At 37.9% G+C, this 23,014-nt stretch overlaps 1 protein-coding gene across 1 annotated transcript in view; it reads left to right on the top strand.

Annotated features, from left to right (window-relative positions):
- GREB1L (GREB1 like retinoic acid receptor coactivator) overlaps positions 1-23,014 on the top strand; it is a 141,917-nt gene that overhangs the window by 24,660 nt on the left and 94,243 nt on the right. Inside the window, exons 5-7 of the mRNA XM_080821095.1 lie at positions 4,866-5,042; positions 10,209-10,385; positions 13,109-13,231. Coding sequence (XP_080677221.1) covers positions 4,866-5,042; positions 10,209-10,385; positions 13,109-13,231 — 477 coding nt within the window. The remainder of the gene's footprint in view (positions 1-4,865; positions 5,043-10,208; positions 10,386-13,108; positions 13,232-23,014) is intronic.

Here is a 23,014-nt window from a genome sequence, read left to right as displayed (position 1 = left end):
TTGTACTTCTTAATTTGAGCTGACTATGTGTTTCTCTTTTTGCCACAGAAATCACTCTGAAGTCATCTTTCTTCTGTAGAAAATCCTGCTTTCTTCAGGTGTTCTCCACACTCTGTCCTCTTGACTCTGTATCTGTTAAGCCCAGAACCAAAACTGTATTTTCCCCCTTGATCTCCCTTTGCTGCCATGTCTTGCTTTTAGAAATCTCATCAGAAAAACTGTGAGTTTTAAGGATTCATCAGCAAGTATGAGGTAGGTGGGTGCCAATAGATCATGGCTATCAGGCAGGGGCTGGTGTGGAAAGTGCGGCTTGGATTCAGCCTGCAAAGCTGGGTAGTAGGACTCAGAGGGGTGGGGGGGGGGGAGCGGGGGCGGGGAGAGGCAGTGAAGAAACAATAGGAGTGTCCTACATCAGACCAAGGGAAGGTGAAACATTATGAGTCAGAGAGATGTTAACATCAATGATGAAGGGGCATCAATTTCAAGTCAGGATGGGTTTTAGTTCCATCTTTTCCAGTTACTGAATATTTGAACTTGGACCATCTTCTTAACGCTTATGGGTCCTCATGTCCTTATTTACATACTAGATAGATTAGTGTTACCCAGTCTTTGACTCACAAATTTCTTTTATAGTAATATGTAGTCTTTTGAACTCCTTAGGAATTTAAAACCCAATTCTGTCACCACATGGGACATGATAAAGAACTGATGTTAAGTATAAAGTATTTATTTTAGACCAATATGTTAATATACTCTTTGATCTTATTCATGCATATGATAAAAAATTGTCTACATTTAATTATTCAGTAATTGTTACTTAATTTATTCAAAATTGGTTTTGTAAGAAAAAAATATATTTCATTGACAAATTCAAAAATAAAATATAAGTTTTCAGGGGGCTAAGTGTATTTAAGTGTTTTCCAGCATCAAAAAAGAAAAAAAAGTCAAAAATCTACTTTTAATACCCAAATGTTAGAATTTTTATATTTTAGGATTAAAAGGGTATATTAGTATATTTTTATAATTTTTACTCTATATGATGAAAAGGTATCTGGCTGCTGCTTGCAGAATTTCTGCTACTGAAAAGGCTGCAGAATGAGGTTGGCTTTTCCCTCTTACATGAAGAGCCAAATTGGATTATGATCACTAAATTTTACCTTGACATTTTTTTTTTTGCTGTCCTAGAAACATATTGGTGCATTTCATATAATCTTATAATTTAATGAGTGGCGTTGGGATTGAATCTAATTTTCATTTTTAGCAAGAGCATCTTTAGACACATTTGTAAAATGACTGTTCTCATTCACACAATCAGTGCTCCTGAGTTTCCCATCATTAACCAACAGTGTATTATGAGTATAAATTAAGCACCATATTAATACATATGACTGGTGATAAAAACAATTGTATGAAAATCAAAGTCACACACCGATATGGGGTTCAAACAAGTGAGTCCTGAGTTCATTTGGCGGGTGTCCACTATCCCTACACGTGTAGCAGGGAAGGCCCTCAGAACATTGTTTTTTGTTTTTTTTTTAAAGATTTTATTTATTTATTTGACAGACAGAGATCACAAGTAGGCAGAGAGGCAGGCAGAGAGAGTGAGAGGGAAGCAGGCTCCCTGCCGAGCAGAGAGCCCGATGCGAGACTCAATCCCAGGACCCTGAGATCATGACCTGAGCCAAAGGCAGCGGCTTAAACCACTGAGCCACCCAGGCGCCCAGAACATTGTTTTTTAAAAAGGATATTAGAATGATTATTTATTAGCTTTTAGAAATTGGTAATGGTATCTATTTGAGTTTGACTTATAATTCCAAGTATTGTGGAATACCTTCATAAATTCCTGGGAGTTTGGTAACTACCTATTGGGAGATGCTGGTCTTGAGGTTCTCTATAGCTCTGATGTTCTAAAAAGCTCATAATTTAATTTGCAAATTTATATAAGTTGGTATAGATTCATCGTTTCATCTAGTCCATTCTTTCTAATGCGGTGTGAGTCAAAGTTGTAGAAAGGTCATATTGTTACTGCTTAGTGACAAAGACAGTTCCCCAAGCATCCTGTTTTCCATCCTTTGGGTGATCATGAACCTCTCATCGCTGAGTTTATCTATACATTTTGGGAAGATACATGATCTGCCTTTTGGAGCAAGTCAGGATGAAGGCGCTATTTCTTTTTCTTTTCTTTCTTTTTTTTTTTTAAATAAAGATTTGGTTATTTATTTATTTGACAGACAGAGGACACAGTAGGCAGAGAGGCAGGCAGAGAGAGGGAGGGGGAAGCGGCTCCCCGCCGAGCAGAGAGCCCGATGTGGGGCCTGATCCCAGGACCCTCAGAGCATGACCTGAGCCAAAGACAGAGGCTTTAACCCACTGAGCCACCCAGGCGCCCCAAAGGCGCTATTTCTTATGGGAAATGTGTTTCTAGGTTTACTGTCTACACAAATTAATAATTCCTCTGGTTAAAGAAATTAGTGCTTCTTTTAGGGCTTTAAAATGCCTCCTAGATGGATGCCTGGGTGGCTCAGTCAGTTGGGCATCTGCCTTCAGCTCAGGTCATGATCCCAGGGTGCTGGGATCGAATTCCGTGTTGGGTTCTTGCTCATTGGAGAGCCTGCTTCTCCATCTGCCTATCTCTCTCTCTTTCTCTGACAAACAAATAAATAAAATCTTTGAAAGAAAAAATAAAATGCCTCCTAGATTTAACATTTTAGAATTTGGTTATATGTCTGTGTTCACCTCTCATGGTTTTAGATCTGGATTATAATTGTTCTTAGCTTTTCTTTTGCCAAGTTGAGTAGTATATTTTTGTTCTGTTTTTATATAGTAAACTTCCATGTCTGACATTCCTGACATTACTGAACCCATTATGTAACCTAAGACAAGTTCCCTAATATTTCTGAGCCTCAATTTCTCCATCTTGGAAAGGAGTTGGTAGTTGTTGAGAAGATTAAATGAGATAATCTATAGAGTGGTTAGCACTATACCTGACTTACGTTAAATGCTCCATATGTTTTTCTGCCATCGATATCATCATCATCATCATCATCATTTCCCCACTTTTAAATCTGTGAGTCCTGTCCCTGCAATGGGTGAGGGCAGCAGAATTTTTTTTAGGGATTTTATATATCCATAGTTTCAAAAAAAGTGTTTGTAAACTAAATAAATAATATGACTTACATGTACAAATGAATATTTTGCAAATACATAGATGATATTGTGAATAATAAAATATAGATTCATTCAGAATTGTTAAAGAATTCACAATAACATTCTGCTATTGTTTTTCCTCAATTCACAAACACTAAAGTTAAATTTGAAAGTTTTTAGTGTTAAAAAGTAAGATTGAGAGGGTTGAACCTCATTGTTTTGTCATTTTAGCCCTTCTTCTGTTGACTTCTTCCAATTCCATTATATCTGCTTTTGAGATTTGGTGAGCCAAACCATATGTTTGGATGTTGTTTTCTTACTATTTCTCATATACTAACTGATGACATCCAATTGTTTGTTGGCGTTGGGTTAACATCATAATATGAATTGATACTGGAAGAATTTAGCATGGTTTATTCCCTACTTTGTTTTGGGCAATGATGATGATCTCCTCAGGTTTGGTGTGGAAAGTTAGATGTCCACCCTTTATCTTCCACAACTCTCTGAAATAGTATTTATCATACTTTTGTTCACACTCTTTTGGTTGCAAGTGAAACCCAGCCCAACTGAGATTAGCCTTAGGTAGAATGAAGAAGATATTCGATGAATTCTTAAGCAAAATGTTTCACAGTCAAACCACAAGAAAGGCACATACACTGGGCTTCAGGGGCCCACACACTGCCAGAACATTCTGCCTCGACCTACTATCTGCTGACCGTGCTGACAGACTTCTCTCACAAGGCAAGGAACTGAGCCACAGACCAAACTAAGCCACACTCTGGCTCCATGTTCAGAGTTCCTGGAGAAAAGGCTTTGAATGGCCTAGTTTATGTCAGGTGCCCCTGACCAATCAACTAAGGCCAGAAAGGTGGGATATTATAGTGACTAGCTTGGATCAGGTGCCAGCTCCAGTCAATCTAGAATATCACAATTCGCCAAGAGGAATTATATAATTAGAGTTCAGAGAGGTCTGATGATCTCCCAGAAGGTGTGAAATGGGTGCCTTGCAGCAGAAAATAGCTGCCCTCTGTAATGTTTTGTGTCTATTGGTTCCTTATATACTCTTTCAACTAACTGTAATGCAAGCTCTTAGAGGAAGGTATGTTTGTTCAACTCTATCCCCCGGCCTAGGGCAGCATCTGTTGCAAATGATTTTTAAGAAATGAAGAGCTAATGAGTTAGTGTGATATGTTATGGTACACAAAGTGTTAGGTAAGGTTTTATCATGTGTTGTCATGTTGTATCTCATGAAGATTGTCCTCACAGTTCTGGGTTCTAGTTCTGGCCATTCATTTATGGGCCACCAAACTCAGAGGTACAGTCTCTTCCTGGATGAAATGGGAAGTCTCCCTCTTCTATGACAGAAGTCACCATTTACAGATGTGAACTTGCATTGAAAGTATAAAAATACTGTATAATGAGCACATAAAAATAACATACATTTTTCAAAGTTTCCTGTGTATTTTTTCATTTGCTTACTTGTGGATCAGAAAATACAAAGTCATCAAAGTTGGCTAACCCTGTCAGAAATACAACCTTTTGTGTCTTTTCAGCTCCACTCAGAGGGGCACATATGATTTGTCTTCTGGTTGGAGAATATGGACTTTAAATTTAGTCCTTAATAGTGATTCCCATGGGTAAATTCACTCTCCAAATGGGTGATAAGAAGATAGAAACCTTCCAAACATTTCACTGTGTCCTTTTTTACTGGGTTTTAGGTTTTTGTCAAGCGGGAAAGGATTTGCGTTTGGTATCTCTGTGTATGGAACAAATCGACATCCCAGCAGGATTCCTCCTGGTGGGGGCCAAGTCTCCCAATCTTCCTGAGCACATCCTAGTGTGTGCTGTAGACAAGCGATTTCTACCAGATGATCATGGGAAAAATGCACTTTTAGGTGAGTATTCCACACTTATCAAATTCCTTCTAAGGTGAAGGAGTCAAACTACAAATTTATTTTTAAATTATCACAGAATTTTCTCTTTAAAAAGTCACAGAATCAGTTGGGAATTCTATAGTTTAACTCAAGTATGAAACATCTTTTTCTTTTAGTAACTTCTCAAAAATTACCTTTTATTTTTTATTCATTCTCAAAACACCCACCTTGAAGAGACTTTTCTAAACCAGCTTCAAGGATGGCATTAGATTTATCAAAAATTAATACTTTGGGGACATCTGGGTGATTTGGTCTGTTAAATGTCTGCCTTTGGTTCAGGTCATGATCTCAGGGTCCTGGGATGGAGTCCCATGTCGGGCTCCCTGCTCAGCAGGGAGTCTCTTTCTCCCTTTGCCTCTGCCCCTCCCCCTGCTTGTGCTGTCTCTCTTTCATGCTCTCTCTCAAATAACTAAATATAAATATTTTTTTAAAAGTTAATACTTTGTTAAGCAAAGTAGGATTAATTCTTTATAGAGTCATTGATTTGGACCTGATGTCAAATCAACTCTCAGTTATTCAGCTGCGGATTATCAGCTTTGTATGTTTTTGCTAGTTTCTCCATACCACCCATTATTCCTAACTACACTTGATTGATGTGATTCTCATTTTATATTTAGCATGAGTTCAACCAAAGTAACTAAGTATAGGTGATATAAAATGTGTAACTCTATCTCAGAATTGTTTTATTCTCTGGTATTACTTTCAGTCTGTGCTTTTTTCATAATCTAGCTTCATGAGAAATGAACAGTAGATTTATTTTTAAATTAATATTAATAATTAAGAAGATAAGATGTCACATGAGGTTTGTTTTCTTTGCTGTGTTTCTCTGGAGTTTCTTTTGTTTCTCAGCATTTCTCTAAGTATAGATGCAATCACATGCTTTTGGTGCAAATAACAATAAAAATGAAAAGGAAAGAACAGGGCAAAGAATTCAAGAATTGTGTCAGTTCTAAGCTGTGCTTGTTTAGTTTGATGCATTTTTCCTAGTTATACAGTATTATCAGAAGTTTAGAAATACATACATCAGTATCTTGAGTCAGAAAGTAACCTTGCCCATGCTTTATAAAGGTTCCTTACATTATAATTCAAAGTTTTCTTTTGGTGCATAGGAAAAGAAGTGATACTTTCCATAAGGCTTTCATAAAAACATGTTAATTTTCTTTTCTTTTAGTGATTTTGACCAGATGGTTTAACATGGAAGTCTAATGGTTGTTTATACATTAGCAAAGAAGTTCCCAAGTCTTCAGTTGTTCACACATTTATCCAACACTATGTGTTCCAAATGTACTGTGTGACAAAATCATGCTAAGCTGTGATGTGCGGACACAAAAATGATAAGACACAGAACTAGTAACCCAGTTGGGTTGTGGTATAACAATTTTGGGAAACTTCCTTTTAGCATTTTAAAAGTGAGGGAAATTGGAAGGGGAGGTGAATCATGAGAGACTATGGACACTGAAAAACAACCTGAGGGTTTTGAAGGGGCTGGGGGTGGGAGGTTGGGGGAACCAGGTGGTGGGTATTAGGGAGGGCACGGATTGCATGGAGCACTGGGTGTGGTGCAAAAACAATGAATACTGTTACGCTGAAAAGAAATAAAAAATTTTTTAAAAAAAAGCATCATAGCGTCAGGGAGCCCTCCTGGCTCATTTGGAAGAGCATGCAACTCTTGATCTCAGGCTTGTGTGTTTGAGTCCCTTGTTGGGTGTACAGATTACTAAAAATAAATAAACTTAAAAAATATATAAGCATCACAGTGTCATCAAATGGAATATTTAACATATGGCTCTGACAACAAATAGAAAAATCACTTATGATGCCTTCTTGCTTAGTGATTCTTCATGACCAGAGGAATCCTCCTAGAATGTGTCATAGAAAGGACACAACAAACATTATCAGAATAATAGGTTTCATAATTATAGATAATCAGGTATATGAGATCAAAGACCATGAGTGTTGGGAGTTGGAACCAAGGGTAAAATGCCAGGTTTACCACTTAGTACTTTCAGAACTTGGGTAGACTTCTAATCCTCTTGAGGTCTCAGACTCTTCATCTATAGAAGGAGCCAATGATGCCTACCTTGCAGGGTTATAAAGATTAAATAGTGATGTTTATAAGGCACATATCCACCATAGTGCTGAGAACAGAACACTTGTTCTTTATATGGTAGTTATTCTGCAACTGTGTCATATTTACTCATATCCTTATAGAAATGGAATTTTGCTTACTTTCTCTAGCCTTGTGAATGGACATAATTTTTTACTAAATACTTTCCAAATTGAAAATATAGTGCAACACAAGGGTTGAAGTTTTCTCTTAGATGAGTACATTGTTGAGAATTTTATATATTCAATCTCTGTTGTCTAAAAGTTAATATCCATCCAACATTTTTACTGATGATAAACTATTTTCGTATGCATTAAGATATAGTGGGAAAAAATGTTAAGCTCCAAATATGCTTGCATCCCGGTGGATTCCAATATCAATTTGTCTGACTTTTTATAGAAATTATACAGATTCAAAAGACTGTGGGGGAATTGATTAAAAATATATTGAACCAGGGGCTCCTGGGTGGCTCACTCAGTTAAGCACCTGCCTTTGGCTCAGGTCCTGATCTCACGGTTTGGGGATCAAGTTCTGCATCAGGCTCTCTGTTCAGCGGGGAGTCTACTTCGCCCTCTTACTCTCCCTCTGGGCTCTCCTTCTCTCTCTCAAATAAAAGAAATAAAATCTTCAAAATATATTGGCAGTTCATTCATGTGTCCCAAATCTACCATGTGATTGGAAGACTAGAAATGTAATTTGGCTGTAAGAATCACAATTTTTTCTGACAATGACTACAAGAAATTTGAGCAGATAAAATCTCTCTTGAACCAAGGTTAATACTGAAACCATAGAGAGTTTTAAAAATGAGCTGTAGCATTCTATCTCTTTAATATTATTAATTCTCATCATTAATGTGCCACTTCGGTAATTGAAGATTGTCCAGTTGCTTTGCTTTTCTTCCTCTCACGCTCTCTTGCTTTTCACCTCAGAGAACAGGCAAAAGAAAAGAGAAAAGAGAAAACCTCACCTTGGTAATTTGTTAATTCTAATTCTCACACTAATCATTTATGAACTATTTTGATCTATCCAATAAATCTGCTTGGGTCTTTTGGGGGGCCCTGTCTTTAAGTATTTTTGCTAAAGTGTTCTTACGTCATTTTACTGTGTTTGGGTGCTACATGTGCCTTGCAAACCAGGCAATTTTCCATCAAGGCCTGGCAATCAAGGTATATGGAGGCACTGGTTTTGTCTGCTTTGCTCCATGCTGAAAACCTGGTACCTGAGACAGTACCTGAGACAGTGCCTAGTAGAGTACAAGTGTTGGATAGATGCATGCCTGCATGAAGAGATGGATAGTTAGATGGCTTGGGGACTTGGTGAACTAGGGAGCCATTGACAATTTTTTTTTAAATCTCCAGCTCTAAGATATTAGACAGATAGCCAAATGCTCTCAAATGCGAACCATCTCTGAATATATTTTAAATAATTTATGAAGTTACATTAATGTTTATAACTCTATAAAGTAACCATAATAAACTAATTACATACAATTACTAATGTTATGTAACTGATCAGAAATGACAACAATCCCTGTCCAGTTTCGCACAAGATGCTCAATCAATATTGCTGAATAAATAATAATAAATTGGGCTGCCATTTCTAAATGTTCAGACTTGATTGTCAGCATTCTAAGATTAGTACATTGTGAAATACTCTGTCTTTAATCCTGGTGGCCTTTCTCTTCTCTCCTTCTATATCGTTGTTAATTATGTGACCAGTTGTTTTGGGATTTAAAAAGAGTGTATCACTTCACCAGTAAATTTATTTTATTTTATTTTATTTTTTAAAGATTATTTATTTATCTGAGAGAGAGAGAGAGCACAAGCAGGGGGAGGAATGGACAGAGAGCTGCTGAGTGGAGAGCCTGATGTGGGACTCGATCCCAGGATGCTGGGTTTATGACCAGAGTTGAAGGCAGATGATTAACCAACTGAGCCACCAGGTGCTCCAGTAAATTTATTTTAAGTTAGTTATGTATATAGAAGGATACTGTATGTTTGGACTTTGTAATGTCCTTTCGCATTTACACCTTTCTTGTCCTTGTTCACTACATGGCAGTACATATGTTGTGTCCTCATCAGTCAGAACCAGAGGAACTTGCACTCTTTCTATGCAACTTTCCTCTGTGTGTTAGGGGGTTGATTTCCAATTTAGCAAAGGATGGCCTCTCATCCTCTTAGCCTTCTCCATTTCTTCTTTCTGTGCCCCCTGCTCTAAGCAGGTCACTGAATGTTTTATTTTGTTTGAGTAATCTGAGTGAGAATTGTTCGGATAGTAGATCTAAAGTAGCTAATTTGAGTACAGGGAAGTGAAGAAAGAGAAACTGGGACTCAGGGAATTCATGTGAGAAAGTACAGCTCAATCTCAGAGAAACTGGAAAGTTGACAGTGCCTGGGTTTGCCCATCACTGTCCACACTTTCCTATCTGCCGACCAGCTTCCTCTACATGGTTCTCGGTTTGTGCTCTCCCATCCCTTAGCTGACACACTGCTGGACATACCCCTCAGCTGGGTTCTAATTCTATAAGACCTTATAAATCCAGGGTATAGTACCATCTGGCTGATTCTTTCTGTATTTATTTTAAAATTCCAGGAGATTCTGATCGTCCCAGACTGGGTCAGATATTAGCACAGTCTTATCAGCTGTGGCCACGAAGGCAAGTCTACATGGTACACAGGGTAGAGAACCAGGACCAGCAGATTCTCTAAGAGGGATGTGTATGGAAAAGGAATAATGGACATCTCTAGGACCAAACTTTTTCATATTTTTATGTCAACCATACAAATTCTGTCGCTTGATACTATCCATTCTGTTTCCTTAATCATTATCCTTTTAGGGCAGAAATTAAATTACTTTCAGTCTTTATAAATAACTTTGCTAAAAAAAAAAAGTTGGGTTTTTTTCCCCTTGATATTAAGAAATGATTGGGTCAAAAAGACTGAATATTTCCATACTTTTTTATGTAAAAATACTGTATCAACTTACAATTCCAGCAGTAACTTTGATTTTCCTTCTTTCAGGGTTTTCTGGAAACTGTATCGGCTGTGGAGAAAGAGGATTTCGGTATTTCACGGAATTTTCCAACCATATTAACTTGAAGCTCACCACCCAGCCAAAGAAGCAGAAGCACTTAAAGTACTACCTAGTCAGAAGCTCCCAGGGTGTACTGTCGAAGGGACCTCTTATCTGCTGGAAAGGTAGCACCAACCTCTGGGAGAAAAAGGGAAGGGAAGGGAATGAGATGTCACGGTAATAACAAGTGGCCAGTACACGGTTCAGATAGATAGATAGATATCCCAAGTTCAGAAGGCTATCCAAAGATGTAAAGCTTTCTGACAGGTTATTTGACTAGCTTCTTCCTATTTTTTTAAAAGATTTTATTTATTTATTTATTTGACAGAGATCACAAGTAGCAGAAAGGTAGGCGGCAGGGCGGGGGGGCAGGCAGTGGAGGGGGTGGGGAAGCAGGCTCCCTGCTGAGCAAGAGAGCCTGATGTGGGGCTTGATCCCAGGACCCTGGGATCATGACCTGAGCCAAAGGCAGAGGATTTAACCCACTGAGCCACCCAGAAGCCCCTCCTATTTTTAATAGAGACTATCCGGGTTTTAAAAAGTGCACGTCTCTTGGTCTCTTAGGAGGGTAGAGGGCAGACAGACTCTTTCCAGCTCTTCTGGCATTTAGAGAGGATCTCAATTGTCATTTTCCTGATTAGATGCTCTTTCTACTTTATTTAAGTTCTTTGATAGTTCTCATGTGTATATAGTTTTCTATTTTCATTAGAACTACATATACTCTAGGGGCACCTGGGTGACTCAGTGGGTTAAAGCCTCTGCCTTCGGCTAAGGTCATGATCCCAGGGTCTTGGGATTGAGCCCTGCATCGGCCTCTCTGCTCAGCAGGGAGCCTATTTCCCCCTCTCTCTCTGCCTGCCTCTCTGCCTACTTGTGATCTCTGTCTGTCAAAAAAAAAAAAAAAGAACTATGTATACTTTAGAACATATAATGCTTTCTTCACAATACCTGGGGAAATGCGCTATTAAGTTGGTGGAGTTTTATTTTTTTTTTAAGTTAAGAAGAACTTAACTAACTTATTTATAGAACTGAATCCAGCTGAAGTCTCACATCTTCATGTGATTGATAGGATTTGCCACAAATTTTATTATTCTAATGCAATGGAATATCTAATCTTTGTTTTTGAGCAGTTACTTAGGTGTTGAGATTTTTTAATTATTACTATTATTAAAGGTGATATAATAATTGTCTTTAATGTTTCCATTTGTTGTCTGTGCAAGATTTTGACCTGACCATGAGAAATAACATAATGAATCCAAATTATAGCTGCAGATTTTCCTCTAAGTCTTCCACTGTAATACTCTTGGTTGCATTTGAAATGACATTAAATAATTCCTTAGGAAATGGCTGCATGTTCCAAGCCATGTGCAATAATCCTTTTGAAGTCTTACATTTAAAAAAATTTAAAGATTTTATTTATTCTTTATAGTTTTTTAAAAAGATTTATTTACTTATTTAATGTGTGAGCAGGATGGGGGCAGAGGGAAGGTAGAGGAGCAGAGGGAGAGGCAGAGGGAGAGATGCGGACTCCCCGCTAAGCACAGAGCCAACCTGGGGCTCAATCCCACAATCCTGAGGTCATGACCTGAACTGAAATCAAGAGTTGGACGCTTAACCAATTGAGCCACCCTGGTGCCCTTAAAAGATTTTATTTTTAAGTAATCTCTGCACCCAACATGAGGCTTGTACACACAACCCTGATATCAAGAGTCACACGCTCTACCAACCAAGCCAGCCAGGCATCTGAGGCCTTGTATTTATAGCAGTTGTGACTTTAGAATTAGAATTGTGTATGCATGTATATATACAGATATGCAGATATATATTATCAATATAAATATATGCATATATTACACATAACGTGGTGATATCCTTTCAGGCCAAAGTACAGTAGCTCTTCAAGGAAGTCTGAGCAATGAAGGTTATGGGAAACTGCTTCCAGCCCTTGCACCTATCTGATAAACTTGGAAACTCTCTAAAGGACCCTCTATAAGCAAACTGTCATTTGCGATCATTTATATTTCTTTTTCACATGCTACCTTTGAAGTCTAATACATTATAACAGGTAGTATAATTTAGTTGGAAGGTACAGCCCCATGGGGTATCATAGTATTTGTTATCTAGCTCAGTTCAAAATATTATTAAAGTATTACAGGAGAGCTCCATTAATACTGGCTTACCTAAAATGAAGCTTGGTATTGCATGATCAGAGATCACCTTCAGTATTATATATCTATTTCCTTTAATAAAAACTGAGAATGTTAAGAATTTGAGCATTTAAAATTTTTCTCTTCTACCTATAAATTTTTCTTTGGTTCAGCTTTTGGACATAAAGTCGAGGTGAGAATGTTGAAAGCAGCCTCCATGGATTCTAGGTTCCTGTTCCACACTTAAATCCATCCTGATAGGAGGTTAACTGGCACTTGAAAGCTTATTGGAGATTTTATTTATACACACACACACACACACACACACACACACACACACACACACACACACATATACACCCATCCAATATTTTAGCCTCAGTCTTATCCATAAAACTAGCATGATTACATTGGTTATGAGTAATTTTTCTCCTGATAACTACATTGTGAAGAATAAAAGTCTCATCTTTTTTTCTTTGTCCTTCTAAACATGACATGTGGCCTTAGGAAGACAAACTGAATTCACCGTCTTGAACATTCTGTTGGAATCAGAATTTGAGGAGGGGGCATTTCTGATAAGGAATGTGGTTGCCCCTTAAGGAGCCGCGGTTTATTTTAGAGATTATATAGATTGCCTTTCCAACACCTGTTTTAACAGAGAGCTGGTCTCCCCCCATAATGTGATTCTTACTCCTTCCCAGAATGTAGAAGCCGACAATCCTCTGCTACTTGCCACTCTATGAAACCAAATTCTTCAGTATCGTCAACTGTGACTCCAGAAAATGGCACAACCAATGGATACAAATCAGGATTCATTCAGACAGGTATGGGATGTTTTCTTTTGGAATTTCAAGCAGCAGATGTATATTCAGTGATGCATTTACTGTGGACTGGTTTGAATAGAAATATTTTAAAACGGAGGTATTACCCAAGTTACTATTAGAGTAAGAAATTGGGTCAAACATCGGGCCTGTCTCTAGAAGAGCTGGACAGGGGGCAATAGGTAGAAATCCAGACATGAAGAAAGTCTGTGTCATAGCTATCAGGTGGCATATATTGGGGACATAACTTATGAAGATGCGAGTTCCAGGGTAGGGCTCCAAACTAAGCCCACAGAACATTACAGGGTGTATGGCACCCACTAGGATACTAAGTAAGGTCCCAAGTCAGGACTAAGGATCGCAACGGAAGAATCCAGGATCAAGTTTCTAGTGGTTCAAGATAGAGGCTTGGTTACAAGTAACCAGATAAAATTTTAGTGCCTAAAGCTGGGTTACAGTATCAGAGCAGCATCAGCAGAACAGCCACTCTGACACTGAGCAGGTAAGTTTCTAGTCTAAGGCTTCTGAACATTCCTCCAGTGTAGAGGACGGCACTGGCCCAGGCCCTGAGGGCAGGATAAGTCTCCAGGTGAGACTGGATGTTTCCAGGTGGCTGAAGGGCTGGAGGGCTGTAACTGAAAAGATCACTGCAGATAGTATTTGAGAAAATTATTTAGAACCAGTCTAAGTTATATCTTAGGCAAGAAGAAAGTATTTTAAAAGAATTTGTGAATTGTCTTTCAGTTCACTTGTTGTTGGTAAAGTACCCATTTTACTCATCTGATATGCACTCTTCACAGTGGATGTGCTTTGCCAGTGTCCTCTCAATCACAAGTTGAAAAAGGCTGTCTTCATCCATTTCACTACTTAGCATTCCTCTTTCAGATTCATGTGAAATTCTGATGAGCTGGCAAATTGTTTCTGCTTGCTTTTAAGAAATACGTAGTTATTAGATGTTAGCAATGGTAGCTATGATAGAAAGGCTAACTTTATCTGGGGCTCTTCTTGCTGTGTGTCTGCACTCAGCTAAGTCTACTTCATCCAGGATTTTAAAAGTCTGATTTTTAAATTGTCTGAGAGATTCAGATAGAGGCTGTAAGAGGAGAGAGCGTATCTCTGTAGAATGAGAGAACATCGTGTTACTAGGTATTCAAGAAAGAAAATGTTGGCACTTGGCTCTTGGCATTGAAACATTAATTAGCTTTCATTACAATTGCATTTCATTACAATAATGATAAACCTGTATGTCTCTCCTAGAATTTTATTGTAGTAATTTGGTTGATTTCCTTGTATATTTTCTTCCGTTAGACCTTTGGCCTAGGGAAATATGATTTTAAAACTATAGTATTTAAAAAGTGAATATTTACTTTATTACAACAAAAACATATGAAGCATTTACTGTGTTCTAAAACCCTTGTCAGATGCTGGAAGGTAGGGTTCCAACACTCGACCAATGGCTCCAGTGAGTTAAAAAACCACTCATATGGGGGATAAAAGCACAATAAAACATGTTACTTTTTCTAAAAGGGACAGTTAGATATATAAATAACCAGCTGTACCTGAAAATAATGAAAATATATTAAAATGTTAACAAGCAGTAATGCAGTTTTAATTATATTAGAAAATATATTTTGAAAACAAATATTGCTCTGAAATAGAGGAAATCAAGATTCAGGCTTTCGCAAAGACTCCATCAATTGCCATGAAAAGACACAGATAGAGCACTGACTAATTCACAGTGAACACAGGTGGCCAAGATTAATGCCCATATTCTTGTGTATCCCTTGTAGAGGTGAAAGTGATTATTTCACTATGAAATAAGCTATTAGCAATTTTTAAGTGCAAGTGCCCGGTGGCTCAGTTGGTTAAGTGTCTTCCTTCGGCTCAGGTCTTGATCCCAGGGTCCTGGGATCGAGTCCCACATCGGGCTCCCTGTTCCATAGGGAGTCTGCTTCTCCCTCTGCCCCTCCTCCCTGCTCTTACACCCACTCTCTCTCTCTTTCTTTCTCAAAAATAAATAAAGTCTTAAAAAAAAAAAACAGCACAGGAACACCTGGGAAGCTCAGCTGGTTGAGTCTACCTTCAGCTCAGGTCCTGATCCCAGGGTCCTGGGATCTAGCCCCACATTGGGCTCCATGCTCAGCAGGGAGCCTGCTTCTTCCTCTTCCTCTGCCTGCTGCTCCCCCTGCTTGTGCTCTCTCTCTCTCTCTCTCTCTCTGTCAAATATATAAATAAATAAATAATTTTAAAAACTTAATTTCTTAAAATTAAAATTAAATTTAAAAAAATTTAAAAATTTATATTATTTTAAAAATAAGACCATCTTAAGTGCAATCCATAGAATTTAATAGAAGAAAGTACCTTTTCTAATGGAAATTAATTTTTTAATTAAAAAAATTTTTTTATTATGTTGAGTTAGCCAACAATGGTACATCATTAGTTTTTGATGTAGCGTTCCACAATTCATTATTTGCACGTAATACCCAGTGCACAATACAACATGGGTGATGGATATTAAGGAAAGCATGTGTTGTGAAGAAAGTACCTTTAAAGTGAGGCTTTGTATCTAAAATTTTCTCTTGATGAATTACGTTGATGAGTCTTCAACAATAATTTCTTTCTTCCTACACATGTTGAAAGTAACAGGCTTTAAAAATTTCATGTTACTGTTATGAAATCATTGCAAACATTGGAGTATGCAGCATCTCCCGAGTTGGTAAAGAGTCTTCCTTTTATAGGAGAAGACAGTCTGCAGTCAGTGACTTCCTATAATCTACATTTCTTAGCCTGAAATGTAGGTAGGCACCTTGTATAGTATTTGAAGAAGGGACTAATTTACTATTTACACAGCTTTGTCTTGAATTCTATCTGCCAAACTCTGGATTTTCTGTTCTGGCTAGCTTGCCGCTTTTCCCTAGCATATTGTTTTCAACATATTTATGTCACTGATCATTCAAATTTTAGTTAATAATCCCAGTAAAATAGTTTATCATTTTGATGAAGGTGGCTGTACAGTTACCTACCTACACCGAGCTCACATGCCACGTACAAACACACATGTACGTACATATATTGTGTTTAATCAGGAAAAGAATTGAGGAATCGATTAAAAAAATTTTTGCCTAACCAAAGATCTTGAATTTCTCTTTCCTGTTTTCTTCTGAAGGTTTTATTGTTTTATCTCTTACATTAAAGCCTATGAGCCATTTTGAGTTAATTTCTGTGTATGGTATGAAATGACCATCTAAGTTCATCTTTTTTTGCATGTGGATATCCAGTTGTTCCTGCACCATCTTTGGTCTATCTTTTTGTTAGTGAATTGCATGTGTCAAAAATAAGTTGACTATAGGAGTGCCTAGGTGGCTCAGTCAGTTAAATGTCCAGCTCTTGGTTTCGGCTCCGGTCATGATCTTGCGGCTGTGGGATCGAGCCCTGTGTCCGACTCTGTACTCAGTGCAAAGTCTGCTTCAGATTCTCTCTCTCCCTTTCTCACTCTCTGTCAAATAAATAGATAAAATATTTTAAAAATCAATTGAGTGTAAATATAAGGATTTATTTCTGGGAAAATGGATCAAATGGACCTCATTAAAATTCAGGATTTTTTACGGTTAAAAACGCAACATTAAGGAAATAAAAGGACAAGTAACAGAATGGGAAAAAATGTGTGAAACATATTTAATATAAAGACTTTGTATCCAGAATTTACAAAGAACTCTTAGAACCCAGTAATAAGATGACAATACAGTTGAAACATGAGCAAAAGGTTTGGAATAGACACTTCTTCAAAGAATATGTACAAATGGCTAATAAGTACATGAACAGATGTTTAACATCGTTAGTCATTAGGGAAATATAAATCAAAACCACAATGAATACCACTTCATACCCACTAGAAAGACTATAATCAAGAAGACAGATGACAGTAAGAGTCTGTGGATGTGGGGGAACTGGAACCTTCATACATTGCTGGTAGGAACTCAAAATGTGGCAGCCGCTTTGGAATACATTTTGGCAGATTCTCAAAAGGTGAATATAAACTACTATATAACCCCTCAATTCCACCTGAGTATCTAAGAGAAGTGACGACATGTCGTCAAAAAAAGTTGCATACAAATGTTCATAGCAACATTATTGACCGTAGCTGAAATTTGGAAAGAACCAAATGTCAATCAGCGCATGAATGGATAGATAAAAATGTGAAGTATCTATCTAATTATGGAATACCGTTAGGCAATAATAAAGAACAAACTACTGACACATGCTAAATCATGGAAGAACCTCAAAAACACTATCTAAATGAAAGAAACCAGACAAAAGAGACCATACACTCTAAGATTTTTGCTTATATGAAATATCCTGGAAAGGCAAATTTATAGACAAAAGAAATAATTAATGGTTGCCTAGGCCAGGGGGTGGGAATGGAAATTAACTGAAAATGGGCATTCGGGTTCTTATGGGGATGATGAAAATGTTCTAAAACTGATTTATGATGGTGGTTGTGCCATTTGGTAAGTTGCTAAAAATCATTGAAGTATACAATTGAGATGGGTAAATTTTATGATATGTGAATATACCTAAATAAATATATGGGGAAAAAGATTAAATAGAGAAAGAAGGAACCCTTTGGTTTTTATTCTATTTCTATTTCAATTTTTTAAAAGATTTTATTTATTTATTTGACACAGAGAGAGAGAGAGAGACAGCGAGAGAGAGAACACAAACAAGCAGGGGAGTGGGAGAGGGAGAAGCAGGCTTTCCACTTAGCAGGAAGCCCGATGCGGGGCTCAGTCCCAAGACCCTGGGATCATGACCTGAGCTGAAGGCAGACACTTAATAACTGAGCCACCCAGGTGCCCCACCTATTTCTGTTTCTTATTCAGTGTGAAACACTCTAATTTATTGACAGTTTACTATGACATGGTAAACAGCACATGGCTTGGAGTCAAAGTCCTGGTATTCAAATATTACTTCTGAATATATTCACTGGTACTTGGGATAAGTCACTTCTTTTTTTTTTTTTTTTTTTGGGGGGGATAAGTCACTTCTATGCCTTGCTTTCCTCATTTGATAAACCAGAAATAACACCTATTTTGCAACTAAGGATCAACTCAGCCTTGCTACCATACTTCTATTTATGTGACATTCCTCCCAATTACAATTGTTCACTGTCTATATTTCTTTTAGATACTAGAAGCTCTACTATGTTCATTTGTTTATTCCTGTACCCCTTGTATGGCAAATACCTGAAAATAGATATTACTTATATTCCATTTTATTCAAATTTTAAAGTTAGCATTTGGGGGGATTTTTAATTTCCTGGTGTGTACAGTTTTTCCAAATGAAGCTGATATGCTCATCTATCATTAGGAGGAAACGTGTTTTTATGCCCTAGCCTATATGGCAGGATAGGGATCCACCTAAGTTCTGCCCTTATGTCTAACAGGATAATTTTTTTTTTTTAAAGATTTTATTTATTTGACAGGCAGAGATCACAAGCAGGCAGAGAGGCAGGCAGAGAGAGGGGGAAGCAGGCTCCCCGCCGAGCAGAAAGCCCGACGCGGGGCTCGATCTCAGGACCCCGGGACCACGACCCGAGCCGACGGCAGAGGCTCAACCCACTGAGCCACCCAGGCGCCCCTAACAGGATAATTTTTAAGAACACTATCAGGCAGGGCCACTTTATGGGCCCTGGGCATATTTGCCTAGGTGGGCCCTTTCCCTCTAGAAAAGTACTTAAAAATATGTTTTGTGACAGTGTTGATGCAGAAATGACTATTTAGTATTACATGTTAAAATACTTTCTTCAACCCAAAGTTCATTGTTTTCTTCTGATTATAAAATAAATTAAAACATTTTCATGAGCCCCTGAAAGTATTATGGACCCAAGGCACTGTGCCTTCAGTGCCTAATGAGGAAGTTGGCCCTGTTATTGGAGACAGAGGTATTGTCCACGAAATGGGCTTTTCTTTTCTGTGAGTCGTGGTAGGCCCAAAGGAACATAAGCATTATCTTAATCTTGTGTATTAAAGAACTAAGAACAATAACAAATGAAAGGACTTGCCCTGTAATGAATCAAGCTCATGAACCTTTACTAGTAACGGCAGAGTGGACCTGGTACAGGAGTAAACACAGAGCTGCAGAACAGAGTAGAAAGTCCAAAAAGCTGATTCATATGACATCTGGGTATTTCATATGTAACAGGGGTGACCTGCAGATCAGTGGGACCTTTTCTCTCAAATAAATGATGCTCATAAATCACATATCCTACGTGGAAAAAAATAAAACTGGACCCCTATTCCACACTATACACAAAATCAATTCCAGGTAGTTGGAAGATCTAAATGTGAAAAGCAAAACTATCAAACTTTTAGAAGATATCTTAGATATTGCAGATATCTTAAAAGTGGAGACAGAAAGTGCTGCACATAAAGAAAAAGACTATTTCACTACAATAAAATAACACCTTTTGATTATTAAAAGGCATCATGAAGAAAGTGAAAAATCATTTTTCAAGTCACAAACTAGGAGAAGTTGTGTAACATATAAAACTGACAAAGGACGAGTACAAAGAACATAGTAAGAATGAATCAATAAGAAAAAGACACATTAACATAAAAAAATGAGCAAGGACCTCACAAAAGACAAAATATGAGGAGCCAAAAATTACATGAAAAGATGATTAGCCACTTTGGTTATTAGGGAAGTTACTTTAAAAATACAGTGAGGGCGCCTGGGTGGCTCAGTGGGTTAAGCTGCTGCCTTTGGCTCAGGTCATGATCCTGGGGTCCTGGGATCGAGTCCCGCATCGGGCTCTCTGCTTCAGTGGGTAGCCTGCTTCCCCCTCTCTCTCTCTCTGCCTGCCTCTCTGCCTACTAGTGCTCTCTGTCTGTCAAATTAAAAAAAAATTTTAAAAATTAAAAAATACAATGAGATACCATTGTACACACACCAAATTGGCAGTAAGTTGAAGTATAACAGTAGTGAATGTTGGCAAAGATTTCAAGCAACAAGAACACCACTGGCCGTAGGAATGGTAATTGATGCCACCACCTAGCAAAGAATTTGCAACACATAGCCAAGTAGAAAACGTGCGTATCCTATGTTTCAGCTATTCTACTCCACAACGTCTTACACGTGTGCAACAAGAGATATATATAAGATGGTTCGTAGCATGTTCTTCACAATTGGCTCAAGATGGACACAACTCAGTGTTCATCCACAATAGAACGGGTGATACGTTTATATAATGAGAACATTTTGCAATGAGTGTGAACAAACGATACATGCAGCACCATAGAAGAATCTTACAAACATCATATTGAGTCCAAAAGCCACTTACAAAAGAACTCATCCATTATGATTTCACTTTTATTATGTTCAAAACCAGGCAAAACTAAATCATTTTAGGAATACGGGGGCACCTGGGTGGCTCAGTCGGTTAAGCGTCTGCCTTTGGTAGCTGCCTTGCTTACGTAGTTTTCTTATTTTGTTTCCATTCCCCTCCTCTCTCTCCCAGTAAAACTTCGTGGTCCCTGGTCACAGCCATTTAGAAAGCATTTTCCATTAGAATGCATCATTTAATTTTCCCTAAAATGTAGCTATGTTTGTCTCTTTCCTCTTTAGATTTGTCTTTCTTTAGCTGCTAAACTTCCTTGAGGTCAGTATAATCAAAAGTTCCTCTGGTGGGTTTTTCTAAACTTACTAGTTCCTTTTAAATTTTCAAGTTAATGCTTTGCTGAAACAGTCTGCTTTTTCCAAATGTGGTGGGAACACTTCGGCCGGCAGATTCGCCTACTCCCGATCACACATAGAGAATGTAGGCTCTTTCTTGGGCAGAGGTTATAGCTTTGCCTTCTCCTCCTAATTCTACCCCTAGAGCCTAGCATAGACCGGGCCTGCTGAAAAGGCTCAGTAAACATTTGATGAATGAATGCAGGAGAGGGAGGGGAAAGAAAACCAACGATCATACCCCTCCAAGACAGAGTCACAAATATGTTTTTGAGACCTCTCTTCCTCCCCTACAAAAGAAAGAAATGCCCCTATTTGGCAAGTCTAAGGAATATGGCCCACTTTGTAGAAATGAAAAAACTAAGTAATAATAATAAAAAGTAATTTTCACTAATTGTGTTAGCCACAACATTTCATTTTAAGTGATAATATACAGTGCTAACAAGGGTATGTTAAGACTGACACTCTCAGCTAGGCTGGTAAAGGTGAACAGTGGTACAATCTTTTAAGGAAGCTATTTGGCAATATGTAACAAGAACATTAAATATATTTATATCCTTTACTCTAGTAATCTCACTTTAGGGGATTAGCCAAGAAAATAACCTAAAAGGAAAGTCAAGATAGTCACTGAAATTATTTTTTGTATTAACTAAAAAAGGAGAAGTTACCTTTGTATAGAAACAAATGAATAAATCATACCATGCTTACATGACAAATATGTTTAAAAAAGATAATTAAAGCACTATGCAGCCACATATAATGTAATTCTATTAAGTAAAAAAAGTAATGGGGGCAGGGGCACCTGGGTGGCTCAGTGGGTTAAAGCCTCTGCCTTCAGCTCAGGTCATGATCCCAGGGTGCTGGGATCGAGCTCCACATTAGGCTCTCTGCTCGGTGGGGAGCCTGCTTTCCCTCTCTCTCTCTCTCTGCCTGCCTCTCTGCCTACTTGTGATCTCTGTCTGTCAAATAAATAAAATCTTAAAAAAAAAAGTAATGGGGTGCCTCAGTGACTGAGTTGATAAAGTGACTGCCTTCGGCTCAAGTCATGATCTCCAGGTCCTGGAACTGAGCCCTCCATCGGGCTCCCTCCTCAGCAGGGAGTCTGCTTCTCTCTCTCTCTCTCTCTTTCTCCCTTTGCTCCTCCCCATTGCTCGTTCTCTCTCTCAAATAATAAAATATTTTAAAAAGTAATATTAAAGTGTATTTTTGTTATAACATGTACAAAATATGATTCAGATAAAGCATAGAAGGGTATATACTGACAGAAAAAAAATGGTTTGTAAAAGTGAGACTTTTAGCATATTTCTATTTTTCTATTTTTTATGTTATATTTTTCATAGTTAAGAATTTAAAAATTTTCAGGGTTAAGCCAAATGTATAGCTCAGTAGAAAATATTTGCTTTTCCTGATTTCTCTTCAGCTTTCTATGCATGTATAGGGAAAAGCACCAGTATTTAGCATGATAGTTCGAGATACAGCTAGAGGGCAACAGAACAAGAATTTGAACTTTCTATGCTCACTACTGACAATTTTATTGGTCAATTACTGAGTAGTATGATCAGGAATGTAAAGATGATACTGATGTCGACGTAGAATTCTGTAAAATGTTCATGTGTCTCAGATTTTAAAAGTAAGGAACAGAAGGTACAGGAAAAGAAGAGGGAGAGTACCTGGGTTGAAAAATCAGTAGCAGAACAACTTAACATTTGCTTCTGGTCAAAATGAGTAAAAGGGAGACTGAATTTGCCCTCCTACCTGAAATAACTTAGAAAATAAAAGATAAAAATACATGAAAATGACTTTTAAGACACTATATATCAGACAACAAAAAAAGTGATCCCTGAGAGATGAAAAACAAATAGTGTGAGTCTTACCATCACCTCAGCTCAGTGCTTTGAGTTTCCAGACCATTTTATAAGGAAGGGGAACTGTGGGGGAGCACCATAGATTCCCTAAGTTGAGTAGAAGGAACTCTCCATTAGAGTGCAAGGACACCAAAATAGCCAGAGTTCATAGGCCCAAGGACCAGAAAAGAGAGAGCTGAATGACAGAATGTGC

This window comes from Martes martes (genome assembly GCF_963455335.1).
Source record: "Martes martes genome assembly, chromosome: 13".
Taxonomy (NCBI): Eukaryota; Metazoa; Chordata; class Mammalia; order Carnivora; family Mustelidae; genus Martes; species Martes martes.
This window is presented reverse-complemented; position numbering and strand designations above follow the sequence as displayed.